We start from the raw sequence: 22,243 nt of genomic DNA on the forward strand, positions 1-22,243 counted from the left end.
GTCTACACAGTGTCGCAAGGTGATAAAATAAATATCAGATTCAATATTCTATAGAAAGCAATATATTGCATATGAGCAAGCATACATATTCATCAGACCAAAATTGTTACACTTGAACCAGCACACTGAATGCCATCCTTATCTAGTAATAATGTTCCTCCACCTTAAAATGCTACTGTGGGCCTTAATAGCATGAAATCAAAGTACTATGTCCACTGGAGACTTCTGGAGTGTGATTATCTCCTTCTGAGCTGATTTTTGTTTCATTCATTACCAGCGCTAGAGGCTTTGGGGGTACTGTAAAAAGGCTTTGGTAGGCCACACAATTCCCACCCTTGGCCTATGAGATAAATGATACATAATTATACATACTTGCAAGAGATGCAAGATGAGGCTGGATGTGAATTTCTTTTAACAGCACTGCAGCAGGAAGATGAATTGTAAGGTCACACCAGGCTTCCTCAGGCAGAAAAATGTAAGACCATGCAGCAGATCGAGCTCTTCTGTGGGGTGGTGTTGCCTGTAGCAATACTTCTGCAGGCTGGGCTGTAGGACTGCTTGATGTAATCGAACCTTTAGCAAACAACAGCCATTAATACATACATTAAGCAGAAGGATTTCAAAGATAAGAACACAAACACCTCAGATAATTAAAAAAACAAAAAGGAAACAGTAAGCCTCTAATTAAGAAGGGGTGAATTCAGATCCAGAAAAGTGGTGGGGTTAAAATTGGGACAGAAGCATCCAATTCTGTATCATGTTGAAGAGCCCTTGTGGTTAAATGCCTGTACTGCAGCCACTCACTTACAAGCCATAAGATTAATAGAGAGATCTTGTAACACCTATGTACTTATTCTACAGACTAACACAGCTATATCTTTGAATTAAACCATAAGGTTGCGAGTTCAATACCAGTCCAGGGACTCAAGCTCAACTCAGGCTTACATCCTTCCAAGGCCGCTACAATGAGTATCCAGATTGTTGGGGGCAATTAGCTTACACTTTGTAAACTGCTTAAGGAGTGCTTAAGTGCACTCATAAGCGGTACTTGCTATTGCTATGTTCCCAACAATTCATACATTGTTATGCAATAATTTTTAACTTATCCTCCTTATAAAGTAAGTTCTTACTATAATTTGTTCTTATCAATTTGCGTTCTCCAAAATAGAATGTAAACAACTGTTCTTTGCTCTTCTAAACTCTTTTCATCATTTGGTGCTTTGGCTTTAGATGAATAATAAGTCTGAGACAAGTGATTGTATTACTGACATATGTAAGCTACGCTGTCACCCACATTTTTTTGGCAGGATGGCTAAAATTCGGATTTAAAAATTGATCAAATTAAAGAAACTAAACGTTCAGAATCTGGGTGAGGTTGCATGTTAAACAGCCTTAAGATACTTTACATGATGTGGCAAACCTTGCAAAAGGATGAACGTAGATGTGATGGGGAAAACTGAGGTTGTTGCCCCCAACTACAGCCTTTTGTATTTTTAAATGGCCCTGAGCTTCCCTCAGTCTGGTGATCTCTCTCTCTCTCTTTCTTTCTTATGTATACGAATGATATGTTTTGGCCAATTAAGGACAATGACTTAGATGAGCACAGTATATTTTGTGTTTGTGTATGTATGTATACATGCTTGAAAATATTTATTTTAGTACTTTAAAATGATTCAGAATATGCTTCAAAACCTTTAAAATGCTTCAGTTATAGTTCAAAAATATATTTCCATAGTGCCTAGGCCCAGCAGTTGTGACCTTTTGAGGGTAGCACAAAGAGGTACGGTTCCATCATGCCTAGGCCCCCTGCTGTCTCAAATGTGACAGCTATGAGAACAGCAGTCAGCTTCTACTGAAAATCTCCTCCCCACTGTCATCCCCTTTTCCATGGATGTCATGTCTTTTTAGATTGTAAGCCTGGACAGGAAACTGTCAAACTAATGGTTGTAAAACACTCGTGTGAAGTGCCATGTACACTGATGTTGCCATATAATGAAATAAGGATGACAAAATGGTAATAACAATAATAATTTGATGGTGGCACATAACATACCCAATGGTGCAAAATTGTGGATTCCCTCTGCATTATCAGGCTCGGACGCTAGCACTCTTGCCTTCAGACTACTATCTGTTGCCTTGCTAGGACCTGAGTCTAAGAATTTCATAATAGTTGAAACCATGCTTCTTGCTGTGTTCACAATGGCTCTAGTGCTGGTTACCATGTTATTGCAAATCAGTTGAACACCTCCTATAAATGAAACAGAAAGATAATTCATGTTGTGACTAATAATATGTCCAATCACAGTCTGATTAGTTCAGATAAAACAACTAAATTATGATTTACTGAGGCCCAGTAATTAAGAAAGTCTGTAATATGAGGAGAGTAGGTCATAAACCTGATAGTTCTATGCGTTCAGGAATTTCATGCCAAACCTTAATTTGACATTATGTCCAAACTTCTTCTTCTTGTTGTTGCATGCCTATAAAAAATATCTGACCTATGGCGACCCTAAGGTGGATTTCTGGGACTGACTGTGGGACTCACCCAAGGTCACTTAGTGCAGGGGTCGGCAACCCCTGGCCCGCGGGCCATATGTGGCCTGCGGAGGCGGCGGGACCGGCCCCAGCCCGGTCCTGCCGCCGCCGCTGCCGTCGCCAGCCCCAGCCCAGTCCTGCTGTCGCTGCCGTGGCCTCCTCTTCCTCCTCTGGGCCTCCAAGCTGCCTCTGGCCCTTTTTCTGCGGCGCCAGGGGCGAGCAGGACGAGGGCAAGCCTCATCCTCCTCACCCCCACTGCTCTTAAAGAGCCAGGGGCAGCCTGGAGGCCTCTTGGCTTCCAAGCTGCCCCTGGCCCTTTAAGAGCAGTGGGCCCTGGGGGGAGCCCGCGGAGGCGGTATGCTGCTTCTGCGGGCTCCATTTCAGCCCGTGTGGCCCCAGGCCTCTCCCTCCAGAGGGAGGCCTGGGACCACACGGGCCAAGAAGGGGCCCGTGGAAGCGGCCTGCCGCTTCCCTGGGCTCCCCCCATGGCCCATGTGAGGCCGCTGCCTTCTCCCCGGCCGGGCCGCCTCCGTGGCTGACGGAGGAGCCCAGGCCGGGGAGAAGGGAGCCTGCCCTCGCTGAGGCCGATGCCTTCTCCCTGGCCTGGCTGCCTCCGTGGCTGACGGAGGGGGCCAGACCGGGGAGAAGGGAGCCTGGCCTCAGCGAGGCCGCTTCCTTCTCACCGGCCCTGACAGCCGCAGAGAGGAAGGGAAAGAGGAAGGGGTCCCCCTGCCCTTTCTCTCCCTTCCCACGGCTGCCTGACAGCGGCGGAGAGGAAGGGAAGGGGGCAGGGGAAGAGGAGGAGGAAGAGGAGGAGGAGGAGGAAGGAAGGAGGAGGGGGAAGAAGAGGAAGAAGAGGAGGAGGAGGGAGGGAGGAGGAGGAGGAGGAAGGAAGGAGGAAGAAGGAGGAGGGAGGAAGGAAGGAGCAGGAGGAGGAGGAGGAGGAGAAGGATTTCCTTTCCATTCCATTTGGTGAGTGTGACTTTCCAAAGTGCATTTCTGTGTATTTTCAGTGCTTTTAATGCTAAAAGGTCTGCTTTGGCAATGATAGTGGTGATGATGAGATGATGATGATGGTGATATTGATATCAGCCAGCTTCTGAGGCCCAAATGTCCTCCATTTTGATCATGCCTAACAAACATGCATTTATATTAACATTTTCTAAAAAGCATCAAAAAGTTTTGCATGTCCTCCATTTTTTAAAAATGTGTCCTACATTTGAAAATGTCCTATATTATTTAATTATTTATTTTTTGGCTTCGGCACCCCAGTTGTCTGAGGGACAGCAACCTGGCCCCCGGCTCAAAAAGACTGCCTACCTCTGTCTTAGTGGGTTCCCGTGGTTGAATTGGGATTTGAAACCTGGTCACCCAGAGTTGTAGTCCAACACTCAAGCTACTACACCAAACTGGCTCTCATGTCCTAACTACATAAGCATTTATATCAAAAGTTCCTAGGACATGTTCCAAGCAGGCATGTAAGGAACAGTGTGAGGCTACTGAGACAGACCTACTGGACCACCATTCCTTATGCTCTTGCTGGTCAGAGAACAGAGTTTCAGCTGAAGCTCAGTTGCACAGATGGAGGGTGGGGACTCTTACTACATGAAAATATGTTTTTGTTCCTGAAGAAGGCAGTTCAGACTGCAAACCCATCTCAGAAGATAGGATGTCACTTACCCATATCATGAAATGCTTTTAGGGCCTCGCTGGTATCCAATACTCTCAAAATGAACCACAGTAATGGCTCAGACAACTGGCAAGTAGCAAGGGAACCCTAATAGAAATTCAAAGAATTATATAGTTATAAGTATACATTATTATACTATGTTGAGTTAAACAGACAGCCTGGTGATTTTTAAGTAATGCATTTCTTTTCATAGTCTATTTCTTCTTAGGGAAAAATGAATGTCAGATCCCTCCAGTTTGTATTGTTTTCTCACCCTAAATATTAATCAACAGAAGGTGCACCCAACTCTTACAATATTTTATTTTATATCCTGTTCTGATTGTGTGGATGGACCAACTTGTTTGACATAACATCCAAACAAATAGGTTCAAATGACACGAACAGTTTAGTTATGCCAAGCATTGTTGAGAAGGCAAACCTCATTTAAGGGATAATTGCAAGATTCTCACTACACTCGTCCCCCGGGTTACGAAATTAATTCGTTCCGGCGCCATTTTCGTAACCCGGAAGTTTTTCGTTAGCCGAATCCCCATAGGCGCTAATGGGGAAAAGCCGCGGCTCTGCCGCGGCTCCATTTTAAAAAGCGCCAGCGTTTTTTCGTAACCCGGGTAAACCTTCGTAACCCGGAAATAATTAATTAATTTTTTTTCCGTAACCCGGAAATTTCGTATCGCGGCGCGTTCGTATCCCGGGGTACCAGTGTATTATGGCCAGATTCTGCTCACGCAGATGCACTGAATCATCCCAAACAGTGGATTGTATCAGCACCACACTACCCAATAGCCTTCCATACATTTCTTGATGCCCCACCCCAACCCTGGATGGGATATTTCCTCCAAAAATGTTTTAAAAGTCAGTTGTTGGCAAAGCCGGGAAAAGTTTAACATAAATATATGATTAAATTGGATAGCTAAAATATAGACAATGTCATAAGTGCTGCAAAAAGACCGCCCATACCACTTTGCCTTTACCTGATCTATTGTACAAGTCACACATTCACCAATTGTATTTGGCCATTTTGTGGTAAATATCAAACTGAAAGTGATTTCAGGTATGGTGAGGACACCATAATGAACATAAAAAAAATTATTAGGAACACAAATATATGTCAATCTAAATTTTGAAGGCAGGCAGTAGGGATAGTGAAGGGATAAATCACAATCTCTATCTGAACAAAGAGCATTTCCTTGATTCCACAACTGCCATGTGAAATCCAGTATTCTCAGCCAATGAATACTAAGCCAGCAATAGAATCAATACATCTGAATTTATTAATATTCAAGAACACTAGAAAAATGAAACTCTCCTACAGTTTTCAAGACACAGAAGGGACAAAATGATTCTTCACTTCTGCTTCTTTTTGTACCACCCAAAGTTGTAGGCTGATTCTTGAAATGGCCACATTTGAGGAAATGATAGGGTGGGGGACACTGGTAACCCAAGACCTCGCCTTGCCACTGACTGCCACACAGGAATGCATAGTGTATGCCAAGCACAAGAGAAAGGAGGGACAAAGGACCTCTACATCCACATATCAATCTGCTATAGTTGCCCATGCAAAGAGCTTTGATAGATCTTTGTGGGGGAAAGGATCAAAACCATTAAAAATAAACTATACTTACTTGTCTTCCCATATATCCACAGGCCATATAGGTAAGAATAGGCTGCAGCATCACTTGCACTGTAGTGGCTTTTTTACTAAGTGTTGTTAGTATGGTAAATAAACCATCCCCAACTGATATGGCATCCAATCCACCATGAAAATTCTCATGTTTTGTAAGATGCAAACCACTTGCTCCTAGGAGTAATAAAATATATCTGTATTAATTTGAGACAAAGAAATTATCTTTACTAACTACTCAGATATTCCCACATTTAATCATGCAGGCAAAGGGATCTTGTAGCACCTTTGAGACTGAGAGAAAAAAAGAAGATGGAAAGATAAGCTTTTGTAGACTTAAGCCTACTTCCTAAGATACATGGAGTCAAGGCCTAGGAACACACCTTTATGAGCAGGTTGTATGTGTGACCAGTAACTGTAATGTAAAACTTGTGGGTATGGAGATGCAGTGACAAATTCAGTTCTAACAATAGTTTTTGGGGGACAAAGGCAGGAGGAGGGGTGTTACATACTAATCCAGACTAGAATCATAGAATCATAGAGTTGGAAGAGACCACTAGGGCCATCCAGTCCAACCCCCTGCCATGCAGGAAATCCAAATCAAAGCATCCCTGACAGATGGCCATCCAGCCTCTGTTTAAAGACCTCCAAGGAAGGAGACTCTATCACCCTCCGAGGGAGTGCATTCCACTGTCGAACAGCCCTTACTGTCAGGAAGTTCCTCCTAATGTTCAGGTGGAATCTCTTTTCCTGGAGCTTGCATCCATTGTTCCGGGTCCTGTTCTCTGGAGCAGCAGAAAACAAGCTTGCTCCCTCTTCAATATGACATCCCTTCAAATATTTAAACAGTGCGATCATATCACCTCTTAACCTTCTTTTCTCCAGGCTAAACATCCCCAGCTCCCTAAGTCGTTCCTCATAGGGCATGGTTTCCAGACCTTTCACCATTTTTGTCGCCCTCCTTTGGACACGCTCCAGTTTCTCAATGTCCTTTCTGAATTGTGGCGCCCAGAACTGGACACAATATTCTAGGTGGGGCCTGACCAGAGCAGAATACAGTGGCACTATTACTTCTCTTGATCTAGACACTATACTTCTATTGATGCAGCCTAAAATAGCATTGGCCTTTTTAGCTGCCGCATCACACTGTTCATGACTATGTCTCTGAACTGAATCATGTATGTTTTTCAATTATTGCAAAATATTAGAATTGTAGCCTTGTAGTCTCCTGAAAAAGAGATAGCATGCAAAGCAAACATAATGTATATGTATTTGGCACGAGAATAAAAATATAATATAAAAGGGGATTTTTAATCATTTACAAAGTTAAACACTTTTCATTGTTCAGCAGCAAATCAATAGCAAGTTACTAGATTTTCTCCCCTTGTTCACGCTGCTGGAGTCAAATAAAACTAAAACAGTAAGACTTTTCCCTGGAAATCGGCCCTACTGAGCTTAGTAGTGCACCAGCAGTATGCAAGCTATATACCAGACAATCCCCAGATATTCAATTATTCAATTATTATAGGGCAAGTTTTCTTTGGAAGCAAATTGTTTTAATTTTCTTTTAAAAAACCAAGAAGTTGATTTTACCTAGACATTAATAGATCTTGTTGCATTACTGTCTGTGGTGCCATCCCTAATCTCTATCCATAGTAGGTTAGCTGGCACCAATCTTTCAAATGACCTCTTAAGATCTTCTGATTTTTCTGTGAATTTCCATGGGTTAGAATTCAGAGACATAGCTGTATTAGTCTTGAGTATCAGTATGCAAAGGGATCTTGTAACACCTTTGAGACTAACTTAATGAAAGAGGTTGCCACATAAGCTTTTGTAGACTTGGTCTACTCTCCATGCATCTGAGGAAGTAGACCAAGTCTCTGAAAGCTTATGGTACAACCTTTTATGAGGTTAGTCTCAAAGGTGCTACAAGATCCCTGTGCATACTGTGGATTTTCAATTACTGTTTTTTATGGTCTCGACTGTTTTCCTATTCCTTAATGGGTCTTAAGATTTGTTATTTTACTGCATTGCATTTACATGTTTTGGGTGGTCTTTTGGATAAAAGGTAGGCAAGAAAATTTTTAAATAAATATTTTCCTCCCATATAAAATGATTTAGAATAAAATATTTCTACAAGTTCTGTAAGTTGGCCTAAGCTATGTGACATTACCTGAAATATGTCCAAGTACTTCAACCTAAAACCGAGAGCTAACAGTTTGTCAATTTCTGTGCCTAACAATAATACTTGACTCTGTAATATGTTGGCAAAAAGACTGCCTGATAACTGTATACAGTATAAGGTTATTTGAGGGGTTTTTCTGAAAATAAGCAGGATGTGTAATTCAAGAAGCAATAAATAAATTAACTTTTAAAATACTTACCAATTATCATTGCCATTGCACTGCTGTTACACTGGCCCAAAGCAGACAGAATCTGGCTCATAATCTGTTGGTTAGCTAACACTAGGTCAGCAACATAGGCAGTTGAGCCTTGAGTACTGCCAATGTTTCCATTGCTATCTTTTCCACCAGAAACCTTTTCTTCATCAGAAACACTATCTGTAGTGCTGTTGGCTACCTGAGCTCGAGCACTATATTCTCTGTTGCTGGAAAGTGGCAGCTGCACTAGAATATTGACCAGCTTGAGCAAATCAAACATGAGCTGATCCCTTGTCATCTCTCCACAGACTGCTTTGGCATCCCCTGGCCGAATTATATTAGCAAAAAGTCCTCCAAAACATGCTCGAGCACCCACTGAACTGTCGGACCCACTGCGAGACATCACTTTGTCAGCACATGTAATGTAATGATGCACCAAAAATGTGATGGATTCAATAACAGCAGAAATGGTGCTCACGGAAACAACTTCAAAATTCTGTTCAAGTGTAAATTCCAGAAGCTTCACTTGTGCATCTAGAGGTCCCTGGCCAGTTTGGAAAGCACCCCTAGAAATAAATATAATTAAAATTATGATAACTTCAGTTCATAAAAATCAGCAATGTATTTGCACTAAGGACAGATGAGTAATATAATTGTTGTCTGTTCAAGCATTTTAATTTTTTTTTTACTTTGAACATTGTATTTTTAAAAATTACTTACAGTACTATCCGACTATTAGGTAGAAAGCAGGGTATAATTTTTGAAGATTTAAATAACAGGTTATTTGTTCTGACAGAAGAGTAGGGAAAGAGACTTGAGTCCTAGCTTTGAGAACAGCATTTCTGTTCAAGACAAAGACAGTCCCTAAGTGATGATTCTGATTTTGCAGCCTTATCAGATTGTGAGCCTGTTTTTTTTAAAAAAACAAACAAACCAAAACTCAATTTTTGGTACTTTTTAAGGACATGATTTCCTAACACAGACAGTCAGTTTGATACTGTTTGTGCCTGATCTTCTGAACCTTATAACTGTGATTCCGCCCTGCCACTTTGTTCTTGTTGTTGTTAGCTGCCCTCAAGTCAGCCCTGACTCATGGTGACCCTGTGGATGAGACATTTCCAAGACTCTGTGTCCTCTGCTCTGCTCACCTCCTTCAGGTTCAGACCTGCGTTCTCTCTGAGTCTATCCATCTAGTATGAGGTTTTCCTTTCTTTCTACTCCCCCCACCTTTCCTAGCATTATTGTCTTTCCTAATGAGTCATGCCTTCTCATGATCTGGCCAAAGTATGACAGCCTCAGTTTGGTCATCTTGGCTTCCAGGGAGATTTCAGACTCGATCTGTTCAATGCATTTGTCTTTCTGGCTGTTTATGGTATACTTAAACACCGTCTCCAGCATCAAATCTCAAATGTACTGATTTTCTTTTTCTTCATTTTTTTCACCTTCCTGCTCCCACATCTGTACATGGTGATGGGGAATACAATGGCTTGGACAATTCCAATTTTAGTAGTGCTCTGTTATATATCTTTACTCTTTAGGTCTTTTTCTAGCTCTTTCATGTCTGCCCTTCCCAGCCCTAGTCTTCTTATGATTTCTTGGCTGCAGACTCCAGTCTGATCGATGTTTGATCTAGGTACAGAAAATCTTTTACTATTTTGATTTCCTCATTGTCTAGGGGGGATTTATGTAGATCCTATGTGGTCATTATTATATTTCTTTATGTTCAGCATTAACATATAAAATAATAATAAATAGTAAATTTTATTTATATACCGCTATTCCATCGATCATAGCAGTGTACAACAATATAAAAACAATGTTAAAATAATTTAAAACCATTGAGCCCCCAAACCCCATCATATTACACATAAAATCCATAAAACACTTCAAAAACAGATATCAACAACAGGCTGTGAAGATGGAATTATCTCACAACACATTGGGAGGGGGATGACCAAAGGGGTTCACGTGGGAAAAGCCTGGCAGAATAAGTACGTCTTCCGATTTTTCTTAAAGACTTCAAGGGAGCTAGACGTACGGAGCTCATTCGGGAGAGAGTTCCAGAGTTGTGGGGCACAGATCGAAAAGGCCCTCCGAGAGGTTACATAATGCGCCTCTGGGACTGACAGAAGATGTTTAGCTCCCGACCTAAGAGTGCGGGGCGGACTATATGGGGAGAGGTGGTCCTTCAAGTACCCTGGGCCCAAGCCATTTAGGGCTTTATAGGTGATAACCAACACCTTGTATTCGGCCCGGAAGCGGATAGGCAGCCAATGGAGATCTTTCAGCACAGGTGTAATATGGCTGGTCCTGGAACAGCCAGTGACCAGCCTAGCAGCCATATTCTACACTAATTGTAGCTTTCGAGATTGGTACAAGGGTTGCCCCATGTAGAGCGCATTGCAGAAATCTAATCGAGAGGTTACCAGAGCGTGTACGACAGTTTCAAAGTCCCCCCGGTCCAAGTAGGGTCGCAGTTGGCGTATCAGCCGAAGCTGATAACAGGTGCTCCTAACCGTCGCATCCACCTGAGATGTAAGGTGAAGCGACGAGTCCAGGAGCACCCCCAAGCTGCGAACCGAGTCCTTCATAGGGAGCGTGACCCCATTCAGGACAGGTGGAAAAATTTCCTTACCCGGATCAGGAGAGCCTATCACCAGTACTTCCGTTTTCTCTGGATTCAGGCTGAGTCTGTTTTCCCCCATCCAGCCCATTACCGACTCCAAGCAGGCATTAAGAGGAGAGATGCCATCCTTAGTTACTGTATCAGTCGGAGACATAGAGAAAACTATTTGGGTGTCATCAGCGTACTGATAACACCGCGCCCCATGTCTCCGGATGATCTCTCCCAGCGGCTTCGTGTAAATGTTGAACATCATGGGGGACAAAATCGCTCCCTGAGGGACCCCAGATATAAGGGCCCTCTTATCAGAGCGACAGTCCCCCAGCTCCTCCATCTGGAATCTACCCGAGAGGTAGGAACGGAACCACTGCAAAGCAGAGCCCCCGATCCCCAACTCCCTCAGGCGATCCAGAAGGATACCATGGTCGATGGTATTGAAAGCCGCCAAGATGTCCAAAAGCACTAACAGGGACACGCTTCCCCTGTCCATGCCCAGACGGAGATCATCAACCAAGGCGACCATGGCAGTCTCAACTCCATAGCCCGCCCGGAACCCGGTTTGAAAAGGGGTCCAGATAATCCGTTTCATCCAGGACTCCCTGAAGCTGAAAGGCAACTGCCCTCTTGATCCCCTTCCCCAAGAATGGCAGCAGCAAGACAGGCCGATAATTATTCCGAATTAGGGGGTCAAGGGAGGGCTTTTTTAATAAAGGTTTTACTATGGCCGTCTTTAATGCAGATGGAAATTGCCCATCCCTGAAAGAAGTGTTAATAATACGGTGTAACATAGCAGTCACAACCGTTCCCCCTTGAGCTGTCAGCCACGAAGGACAGGGATTGAGAGAGCAAGTCGTCCTTCTAACACTTTGCAGAATCCTGTCCACATCCTCGGTACAGACAGACTCAAAGTGATCCAGTTTAACCGAGTCCATGGAAGCTCTGGACACCTCTACTCTAGATTCTGAACTAATACTGGCGTCAAGATCAGCCCTTATCCGAGAGATTTTATCCGCAAAGAAATTGTTAAATTCGTCGCAACAGGCTTTCGTTGGTTCCAAAATATATCCCTTGCAATTCCTTCATTGACCTTCCTGTCACTTTCCTGAGTGCGATTTGGCTATGTGCCTCAACACTCAATGCCTCCTCAGCATAAAACAGGAATCATTTCACGATTCCTGTGTTTCATGAACTATTGACATTTGCCCTTTTTCCTATTTCAATCATATTGACAAAAATTCACTGTGTGCATTTCACAATCATGAGGCAATAATCACCATGTGCCTTAACTGTGGAATACAATCCATCTGAATGACATTTCCATGGCTACCACAGATCTTATTTGCTGTTTAACTTTATCTCTGTTGTCAGTAGTGGTGCACCCAAAAAAATATTTCCTGAGTCTCTGAAGCCATGTTTACTGAAAAATAAATGTCCTGTGGAAAAACTGTAGGAAGGACTTTGTCTTTATTGCCCCCAAAATGGAGCATTTTCCATTTTGCACTGTTCCTTGTCAGCAGTCTTGCCGTAATGGACATCTCCTGTATGAACTTTTAAAAACCTTGATGGCTACTCTCAAATGACACATTACCAGCAACAGAAACAAAGCGCTTGGATGTGACAGACACTGTGATTTGAAGCAACTACTTGATAATTTGAAAAGAATCTGGTGATGGAATGTCTGGCTGTTCAGGTGCAAACACTATTTGAGCTATTTTGTGGTACCTGACCAATGAGTCCTTAACAACCAAACTCTCAAGATTGTTGTCAAACTCAGCATCTGTCCACAAAACTGTTAAACTGCCTGGTTTCACCATTCTTGCAGGTAACTCACCCCTTGTTTCGCCCTTTCTTTTCTAAATCCAATCCTACTTGTATGTTTGTCAAGACATCAATCCAACTTCAAAACCTTACATAGAACTATTCGTTAGAAATAAAACTTTACCTCTCAGTTGAAAGAATATGTATCAATTTTAATAAAAATTCACTGAACATCTGAGGGCATGCTGAAGAAAGGTGCACTTGTAAACGTGTAAGAAACTCTTGCATAGCTTGAGTAGCTGTTGGGCCAACCTAGGAAAAGAGATTTGTGGAGATATTTGCATTAAACTCAAAAGAATTACATTTTCTGTAATAATTCTATAGCCCCTGCTACAGTATGGATGATAAAAGTCTTACAATTATAAGCAAGGAGAGTAAAAATCATGTGCTGCACAAAATTCAATGGTGCACAAAGTTCTGAATATGCATTTGTAGGATTGTAGTATTAAATCTCAAACCTACAGACCAGCCACATTACTTAAACGTTTAACCAAACTCTGCATAATAATCAAAAGGAGCTATGACTACTTTGGAAAACTGCATGGCTTTACAGATAGCCATGCCAACTGTCCTAGGTAAAGTAATTTTTTCCAACCAAGCTAAAATCAGAGCTAGTCCTATAAGATGCACTCATGTACTCCAGCAAGCAGACAAATGTTTAACATCTATCTAGAAAACTGTTGTGGAAATGAAACAAAAACTGCTATTATGCTGAAGAGCAGGGTTTGACAAAGAGAGGCTTGGAGGCCGCAGGTGGCCCACCAGGGCTGTTTTTGTGCACCCAGCCTCTCCCAGAGTCAAAAGATTTATTTACTCTGGAATGTCCCAAAATGTTCTGGGAGAGTGGAATATATATATATATATATATATATATATATAGGCCCAGGAAAACCAAGATATGTTCCCATGTCCATTACTGGGCATACGGGAACAAAAAAAAAATCTGATTATTTTTGCAGAAGTAGGTGAGGTGAGAGGTTAGGCCCTCTAATAGCTCCGGGATGGCTAATGCAGCACCCTAGTCTAACACAGTTGCCCACTCCTGATGTAGACAAAAAAGAAAAAATGAGCTTTTTATTGTCTTGATGTGAGCAGAATAACAACCATATTTCGTGATAGCTAGTAATGCAATTATAATTATTACCTGTGGACTATGTTGATTTGTTCCATGAGGACTGGTTCCAGAAAGAAACTTCACTAAAACATGAATCAGGTTGGGATCTGATACCAACAGTTGGGCAGTACTTTCCTGAGATGTTATGGCACTGCTGAGACCAGCTGTAAACAGTTTTAACAAGTTTTTTTTTAAATGTCATATAATAAAATTTGCATATGCTACAAAGCACAACTAATCTCTGCAAGATGCTACAGGAACAAAGTTGAATGTTGTAAATTTTTCTGTGACAATGTTTTCCCAAAACAGTAAAATGCTGTTGTTGCTCCCTGCCATGTTATATTAACTATTACTGGTAGTTCTTCATCCTCTACCCCCTATTTTATCCCTTATGATGTATACATATGGAGCCCTGGTGGCGCAGTGGTTAAATGCCTGTACTGCAGCCATTCACTCAAAACCACAAGGTTGTGAGTTCAAGACCAGCAAAAGGGCCCAAGCTCAACTCAGGCTTGCATCCTTCTGAGGTCGCTAAAATGAGTACCCAGACTGTTGGGGGCAAATTAGCTTACTTGCTAATTAGCTTACTTGCTGTTCACCGCTATGATCTTTGGAATAGCGGTATACAAAAACAAACAAACAAACATATGTATACATAGACACCAGATCCTGTCTGATTTTGGAAGTAAAGCAGTGTCAGCCCTGATTAGTGCTTGGATGGGAGACTGCCAATAAATACCAGGTGCTGTAGGCTATATTTCAGAGAAAGGAACTGGCAAAATCTCCTCTGAGTATTCTTCTTAAGAAAACCATATGAAATTTATGGTGCCACCAAAAGCTGGCAAGCAACCCGAATGAATGTATCACACATTTGCATGAAATTCTGAAGATCGTATTTGTCAGCTAGGGAAAATGAGTTAAAACTCTATCTTTAACTCGCTATATGCACCTCTTCCCTCACTTTCAATAGCAACAATACTAAATTTTCTGTTCCACAAGGAAAAAAGAAGGTACCATGTCTGTTTTACAATATAAAATCTGGTTCTTTATGTATTTCAAAGTTTAATCCAAACTCTTTAGAAAACCAAGGATTATTTTACATGTTCTGTAAATTGTGCTGCCACAAACAGATGAAGGAGACTCCTACACTAATATTTTACCAACTGTATCCCAAACATGAACTGGCTACATTTTGGCATGTCTGCTATTAATTTTCAAAATGAATCAAATTCACTTTAATAGTTGATTTTTTAAAGTAAATTACATTTTAATTTTAGGTTTAGAAGGCTGATATTTACAAGAAACTTACAGTTGAATTGCATGTTCGTCATGAGGGTTAGACTATGAAGTACAAGGCACCATGTTCGCAGTAAGGTATTAGGATACCATGCCAGGACAGTCAGGAAGCTAGTTACTGATGCTGTAATAAACACACAGTTCAAAACACGGCATATCACAACTGTAAGTTGGAAAAAAAGCATTACTGCAGGCTTCAGTTATTTGAAAAAAGAAATGATCATTAAAAAAAAAAGCTGGCAATGCCAGAGATGTGAACCTTAGTATCTTCCAAGCTGAGGAATCTACTACATGAAATGGCCAATACCAGTAATAAGCACATGGGCAGGAGATTAAGATGAAATGTCCAATATGAGGAGGAAATTTTACATGTTTTCCAGCATCCAAAGACAAAAATTAAACACAGACCTCTTCCAGAGCAGAGGCATGCCTGGTTCTCACTTCACTATTTTCTCTGTGGATGAAAGTATGGCCAAGACTGTGTTGCTATCTCCCCCCCCCCCCCCCCCCCCTTGTCTGGAAGACCAACTTGCTCACACTACATAGCACTTCTTCACATGTTGCCAACATGTTTGTAACATGTTTTAATCCAGGTTCAGAAGTCAAGCAATCAGGCATATCAATGTGGTAACATGTGATGTAGCACCTCTTATCTTGCTTAAAGAAAAGGCACACAGCACGTATGATAAAAATATGTGTCTAGATTTAGCAGACAATCTTGCTCCTTTAGAAGGCATAAATACATCTTCTCTTGCTAATACTGTAAACACATCAGCAGGGGTAACACTGCCAAAATCCCATACTTAGAACTGATATTTCTCCCATCCCCAGAGATTAGAAGGAGAACAAAGAAGTCAGGCATCACTTCTATTTGGAAAATCTGAAAGAGGCAAGAAGTCACCAAAAGCAAATGAAGGATACTTTTGGAGATACTTCATTCTGACTAAGACATATAATCTTGCCAGTGGAAAAGAACAAGAACATACTCCTTCATTTAAATTAGTCTGAGGCCTTTTTCACACTTTGCACTGATTTAAGCATCGTTTCACACGTCACTGGTTTTGTCAGTGCATCCATGTAGAGGTCTGTGTGTGTTTGTGTGTATAAGCAATCAGGATCTAATTCGTCATGTTATTCATCATGTTATGTATACATTTTAACTGTAAGTCATTTTTAAAAATGACGAGCTAGCATTTGTTTTAGTAAACAAAGTACTGGAATAAAGACCAATTGAATAAGAAAGTCATCCAAAACCTGTATCAGGAACAAGCTAAAACTTATCCCATAAATTTCTGTATCTCTTAAAAAAGACAACCTAAGATATGTTGCAATGAGAATATATATATTTGTGTGTGTGCGTGTGCGCATTGGTGTAGGGCAGTGATTCCCAGCCTTCCTAATGCCACGACCCTGTAATACAGTTCCTCATGTTGTAGTGACCCAAACCCATGAAATTATTTTCATTGCTAGGTCATAACTGTAATTAAATATGTGTTTTCCAATGGTCTTAGGCGACCCTCATGAAAGGGTCATTCGACCCCCAAAGGGGTCCCGACCCACAGGTTGGGAACCACTGGTGTAGGGTATATGGACATATAAACATAATTACAGTTATGAGATTTCATTTGAATCCACCATAATTTAACACTACAACTAATCCATGCTGAACAGGGTAGAAATTTTATAAATTTTAAGTACAGTATTTATTGAATGTCCTTAAAAACACTGCCTTAATCTGTACAGTAGTGCACAAACATTGAAAAAGCTCACCTTGATTTAAAGGAATGACAGGTGTTCGGTTGGCGTTATACAAGAAAATGTCAGTGCAGTTGTCTTTAGTCCCAGTAGACCCAGAATTTAGGCTCAATGTGAGCCATAACTGTAGAAGGGATTCAAGCTAAAAGATAATGATAATTATTATTTAGAAGTATACCTTGGAACCAGGCAACTATAGAACTGTGAACTTGGATATGTGAAAACAAATGGGTTGCTTGAGATTTCAAACTTTATCACTCTTCCATTCATCTTACACATTGTACAGTGGTAAATTGCATTTATTTTCTCTTTGAGCAGTTTTGATCTCATATCAGCTAATCCACATAAAGCACTTAAAGATAGAACCATCACTACTACTTCCATGCTAAAGGAGGAAATGCAGCATTACACTTTGCTTTTGGCAACATTTATCATCAAGACACACTTCTGGTGAGTCAATATTCCTTTTTAAATTAAAACATAATGACATTTAACAGTTCTGATGTCATAAAGCAGTTCACACAAGAACCACTAGAAAAAGATGAAACAATGAAAGTGAAGAACGAAATGTAAGCTCCTGATGTAAAACCACCATGCTTCCCCTCCCCACATTCAAATCATTGTGTTAGTCCTTAATGAGAATTCAAGGCAGCCTTTGCTGGAAGTAAGTGAACCAGGATCACAGCTTTGAATGTTATTAATTACTTTTAAAAAGTAATTCAGTGGCATTACTCATTAATCTGATTAAGGTCATGGGTTATTATAGGCCTCAAGCTGATGGGTGGCTTGGAGCGGCCTCTACCACAGTACTGCAGCAACCAGCTGCCATGGTCCTGAGGCCAGCTGCCACTGCAGTGTGCAACAGGAGCACCTTTTTTTGCACTCCTTTTGTGGCCAGGTTATTAGGGCTGTTTGGACCCACATGGGGAAAAATTGCCCCAAAACTACCTCCCAATTAAAAAAAAAATTTGTAGAAGGTCTGGGGGCTAGATGTGAGAGGTCCCAATGGTCTATGTAGGCCACATGCTGCACTTTGCTCACCGCTGCTTTAACAAGGTCTCACTAGACATGAAGATATCCCATAAAGGATTTCAGGAGAAATAGGCTCTAAAATGGTCACATGTCTTGATAACTGGTTCAAGGCAGTTTTCTGGATTCCAAAGGCTCTATAAGCAGAGGATACAGATTTTTTCCACTGCTTGCTTCTGTTTTACTGGGGCCCTCCATGGCTTTGTTGTACAAAAGGGCTAAATTACAGCTAAGGCTATTGAGGTAAGTTTCAGCTGCTGCCAAGAAAGTCAGGATAACCATTTACATAGTTGGAATCTCAATTTGCCTTTGTGGTGTGTTGAAATGTGGACATTTTTAATCAGAGTTGGAGGCTGAAAAATTGCACACACACGCAAGGGGATGGACACATGGCTCTCCATCTCACCCCTCCAAGTTTCTGCCTTTACTTTTTCAGGATTCTGTATCTCATCTGCCTTGTCAGGTGCCACAAGAAGACAGAAAAGGAGAAAAGAAAAGCAGAATGACAATGATCACAGAATGCTGAAGTAAAGGAGCACAATGAAATAAAGGGGGTAATAATGAGCAGTAATTGGAAGTTTGTAGCAGTGGTTTTTATGAACCAAAGCTCCAAAGAACAAGTTTTCTTTGGTAAAGCAGGAACTGGAGATGGAGCCAGAGGGCTGCTACTTTTACTGACAGGCTAGCTAGCATGTTTCCCCTGGACAATGACAGAACATTGCCCACTGTCCTTGATTCCTCATAAAGGACCTCCTAGAGGGAAGATATGCCTAGAAAATACAGCAGCCAACTGACAGGATCTGGAAATATATCTCTGGCTATTTTCAAAGAAGTTAAACTAGTGCTGGATCCTCTTGATTAGCACTTCTGATATAAAACGATAACAGCAGCAAAGTAGAAGTTGGCTAAAAATTGCCTGGGAAATGTTTATCTTGCATTTTCAGCAGAATTTCAAATGTTCTCTACAAACCAAGATTGATATTACATACCTGTACATGATGGACTTGAAGCATGGAAAACAGTTTGTTGAAGCATGTGCTTAACATTGGTATGGAGGACAACTGGATAATAAATTGGTTGTTCTGATTCTGTGCATGAAGCCCCCGTAGCAATGAATCATCTGTTCCGCTTGGAGACTGTGTTACTGGGGGGGGGGGGGGACACAGAAAAGTGAAGACCAAGATATTTTTCCAATTACAAAACAGAAATTGCATATTTTATCTTTTCTTACTAGATATTCAGCTTTCTTCCATTATAATATGCAAAACAGTGGTTCTTGTTGTGTACTTTCAAGTCATTTCTGACTTATACTGATCCTAAGGTGAACCCACCACAGGGTTTTCTTGGCAGAATTTGTTCAGAGGGGGTTTGCCTTTGCCGTCCTCTGAGGTTGAGAGAGTGTGGCTTGCCCAAGGTCACTCAGTGGATTTCCATGGCTGAACAAAATTTGAACCTTGGGTCCTAGTCCAACACGTAAACTAGTATGCCACACTGGATCTCAGTAAATAATCAGTGCTACAGAATTCCAAAGCAACCTGAAATGATGAAATGGTATCAAGAAGTATATGTAGTCTAAATTTGAGATTAAATGTGCACAGGAAATTTTCATGAAATGTGATTGGGGAAAGCTGTACTCATAATATTGCTATGACCCATAATTTTTCAGGGGTACAATTTTTATATCAGTGCAGCTGTCACAACACTTGCTCTAAATTTGTGTGTGTGTGCGCTTGCACACATGTATTCAAATGATGCTTTCTGTGCCATAATTTTTTTGAAAGAGTGGATTACTTTAGAAAACAGCAAATTACTGAAATTAGAAAGCACAAATATTAGGTTTGGTTGGCACGGCTTTTTGTTTTACGGGAAAATAAAAGCTAACAGAAGTTTTAACAATCATTATATTCATGCCTCAATACTCACTGGAATAAATATAAAAAACGTATCTCTCCTAAATACCCTTGGTGGCTATCACCACATGCGGCATTATATTGTTATGATCCAAAGAAAAACCAGACCTGGATTAGATACAGAGATTTGTTAAATAAAGATGGCTCTATTAAAACTCAAGAAATGCTAAAACAGGAAGGTTAGGACACAGGATGGTTTCTGTATAGACAACTTACTTGTAGATACAAAGAGGATAAGAAACAAGTTGGTTTCTCTAATTCTAAGAATGATATGGAAGAAATCATCTGGAAATCTGAGTCTAAAACAATTTCCAAAATTTATAAAAAACTCTTGGAGTGGTTTACTGAAGAGGAAATTGTTAAAGACTCAATGATTAAATGGGCACAAAACTGTGGGAGATCAATTGAACTGTCCCAATGGGAGAAGGCATGGACAAAAAGAATGAGTTATTCAATGTCACAATATGTCAAAGAAAACTATTATAAAATTCTCTATAGATGGCACTCAACACCAGTTAAAATAGCTAATATGTACAAGACGGGAAAGAAGATGTGTTGGAACTGTCAAAAAGAAACTGGGTCTTATTATCATTTATGGTGGACATGCAACAAGGCAAGAAAATTTTGGAAAGAAATACAATCTGAAATTGATAATATGTTGGGAGTCAAATTAACATTAAGAGCTGAAACAATGTTGTTATGTATGTTGGAAGAAAAAGATGAAATTAGATATGGGAAAATTTTGTTTTATATGCTCGCAGTCGCCAGACTGATATTTGCTAAATATTGGAAATCTGAGAAAAGTGTAGAAATAGAAGAGTGGCGGGAGAAATTATATGAGATGATGGAACTGGATTTGCTGTCACATAAATTACAAGATGAAAATAATGATAAATGGAGAGGATGTTGGGAAAAGGTAATGGAATATCTGGAAAAGACTTGGGGTAATGTTGTAAACTGGGCTTCAAATATTGAGGAAATTATCTGATATAACTAAAATGACAATATTGGCTTTGTTTTTTCTAGATTTATAAGTCTATATGTCAAATCTTGTAATGGAACCATTTAAACAAGACCAGATGATATGGAAAATTAGAAGGAAAATGGAGAAGTAGAGAAACAAGAAAGAATGTTTTAAGTTAAAGGGTAAACCTTTTAGCTTTTGAGTTGAAAATGTTACAATTAATATAGTAGGTCGTCAGGAAAGAGGGAAAAATAATAATAATCAGATTATTGTAGCATAAAATCAAGATGGGAGGAAGGTAATGATAATGTACAATATTTACAGAAGTGTCACAAGAATTGTATTGTGTAACAATGATTAAGATGAATTCTAGAAGTTTGGGGAAGGGAAGTGGGATAACAAAAGAAGATAAACTTGTTGATGAAAAAAACCTCTTACAATGTAAAAATTAAGAGAATATGTGTAAATTTTGGTGTATGCTATTGTGGTAACAGATGGAAAATTTAATAAAAACGTTATGGGGGGGGGAATGATGCTTTCATACTAATAAAAAACCCTTCACAAATCAAACTTCAGATTAAATGTCTGCAGAAAAAAACCCTATTAAGGATAAAAGGGCAAACAGATCTTCTAGGCAAGAAGCTTCACAACCTAACTACAGCCTTCAAGGAAAGTCCTCCTTCCCAAATACGACACCTAGGATGTCCAAAGCTGGGCACAGAACCATGCTTATATTTTTAACTTATGAATTGATAACTTGTATAACAAGATGTTTTGAGTTCTGGACTAGGAATCTGGAAGATCAGGGTAAGAATCCCCACCCATCCAAGGAAACCCACTTGATGACACTGAGCAAGTCACACTCTTTTAGCCTAAAAAGAAGGTAATGGCAATAACAACAACAACAACATTTATTTGTATCCCACCCCTCTGAGAACAATCGGGGCGGGTAACAAAGTTAAAAATACAAAACATATAAAATCCCTGGTACCCTCCCCTCCTTAAAAAAGTATTAAATTCAATGCAATATTTAAAAAAACAGAACAAACAACAACAACAAACAAACAAACATACAAGTTAAAAACTGACCAGAAGGTCAACAACATCATACCAACAAGCAACCTGTGGGAGCAGCAGTATCTTTCCCAGAGGTTTTTCTATGGCCGGGCTCTCTTTTCTGGGAAGGCCTGCCGGAAGAGATCCATCTTAAAAGCCTTTTTAAAGCTAAGGATGTAAGTAGACGGATCTCATCCAGCAGGCCGTTCCACAGTCTGGGGGCGACGACGGAAAATGCCCTCTGGGAGGTAGTCGAAAGGCTAGATTTTTGTGGCTGAAGTAGGCTCCTCCCAGAGGAGCAGAGTGTGCAGGGAGAATTGTTGGGGAAGAAGGCGGTCCTGGAGATAGCTTGGGCCCAAGCCATTTAGGGCTTTAAAGGTGATAACCAACACCTTGTACTGGGTCTGGAAGCTAATGGGCATCCAGTGGAGGAACTTTAGAACCGGGGTAA

General features: G+C 40.7%; 1 protein-coding gene across 1 annotated transcript in view; it reads right to left on the reverse strand.

The window, feature by feature from the left end:
* The window catches only part of BIRC6 (baculoviral IAP repeat containing 6), a 234,076-nt gene that overhangs the window by 94,266 nt on the left and 117,567 nt on the right, over positions 1 to 22,243 (reverse strand). The window contains 10 exon segments of the mRNA XM_042449523.1: positions 373 to 573; positions 2,054 to 2,248; positions 4,216 to 4,312; positions 5,848 to 6,023; positions 8,231 to 8,793; positions 12,793 to 12,920; positions 13,813 to 13,946; positions 15,092 to 15,202; positions 16,849 to 16,975; positions 18,852 to 19,006. Coding sequence (XP_042305457.1) covers positions 373 to 573; positions 2,054 to 2,248; positions 4,216 to 4,312; positions 5,848 to 6,023; positions 8,231 to 8,793; positions 12,793 to 12,920; positions 13,813 to 13,946; positions 15,092 to 15,202; positions 16,849 to 16,975; positions 18,852 to 19,006 — 1,887 coding nt within the window.

Source organism: Sceloporus undulatus, chromosome 1 (assembly GCF_019175285.1).
Source record: "Sceloporus undulatus isolate JIND9_A2432 ecotype Alabama chromosome 1, SceUnd_v1.1, whole genome shotgun sequence".
NCBI classification, from domain to species: Eukaryota; Metazoa; Chordata; class Lepidosauria; order Squamata; family Phrynosomatidae; genus Sceloporus; species Sceloporus undulatus.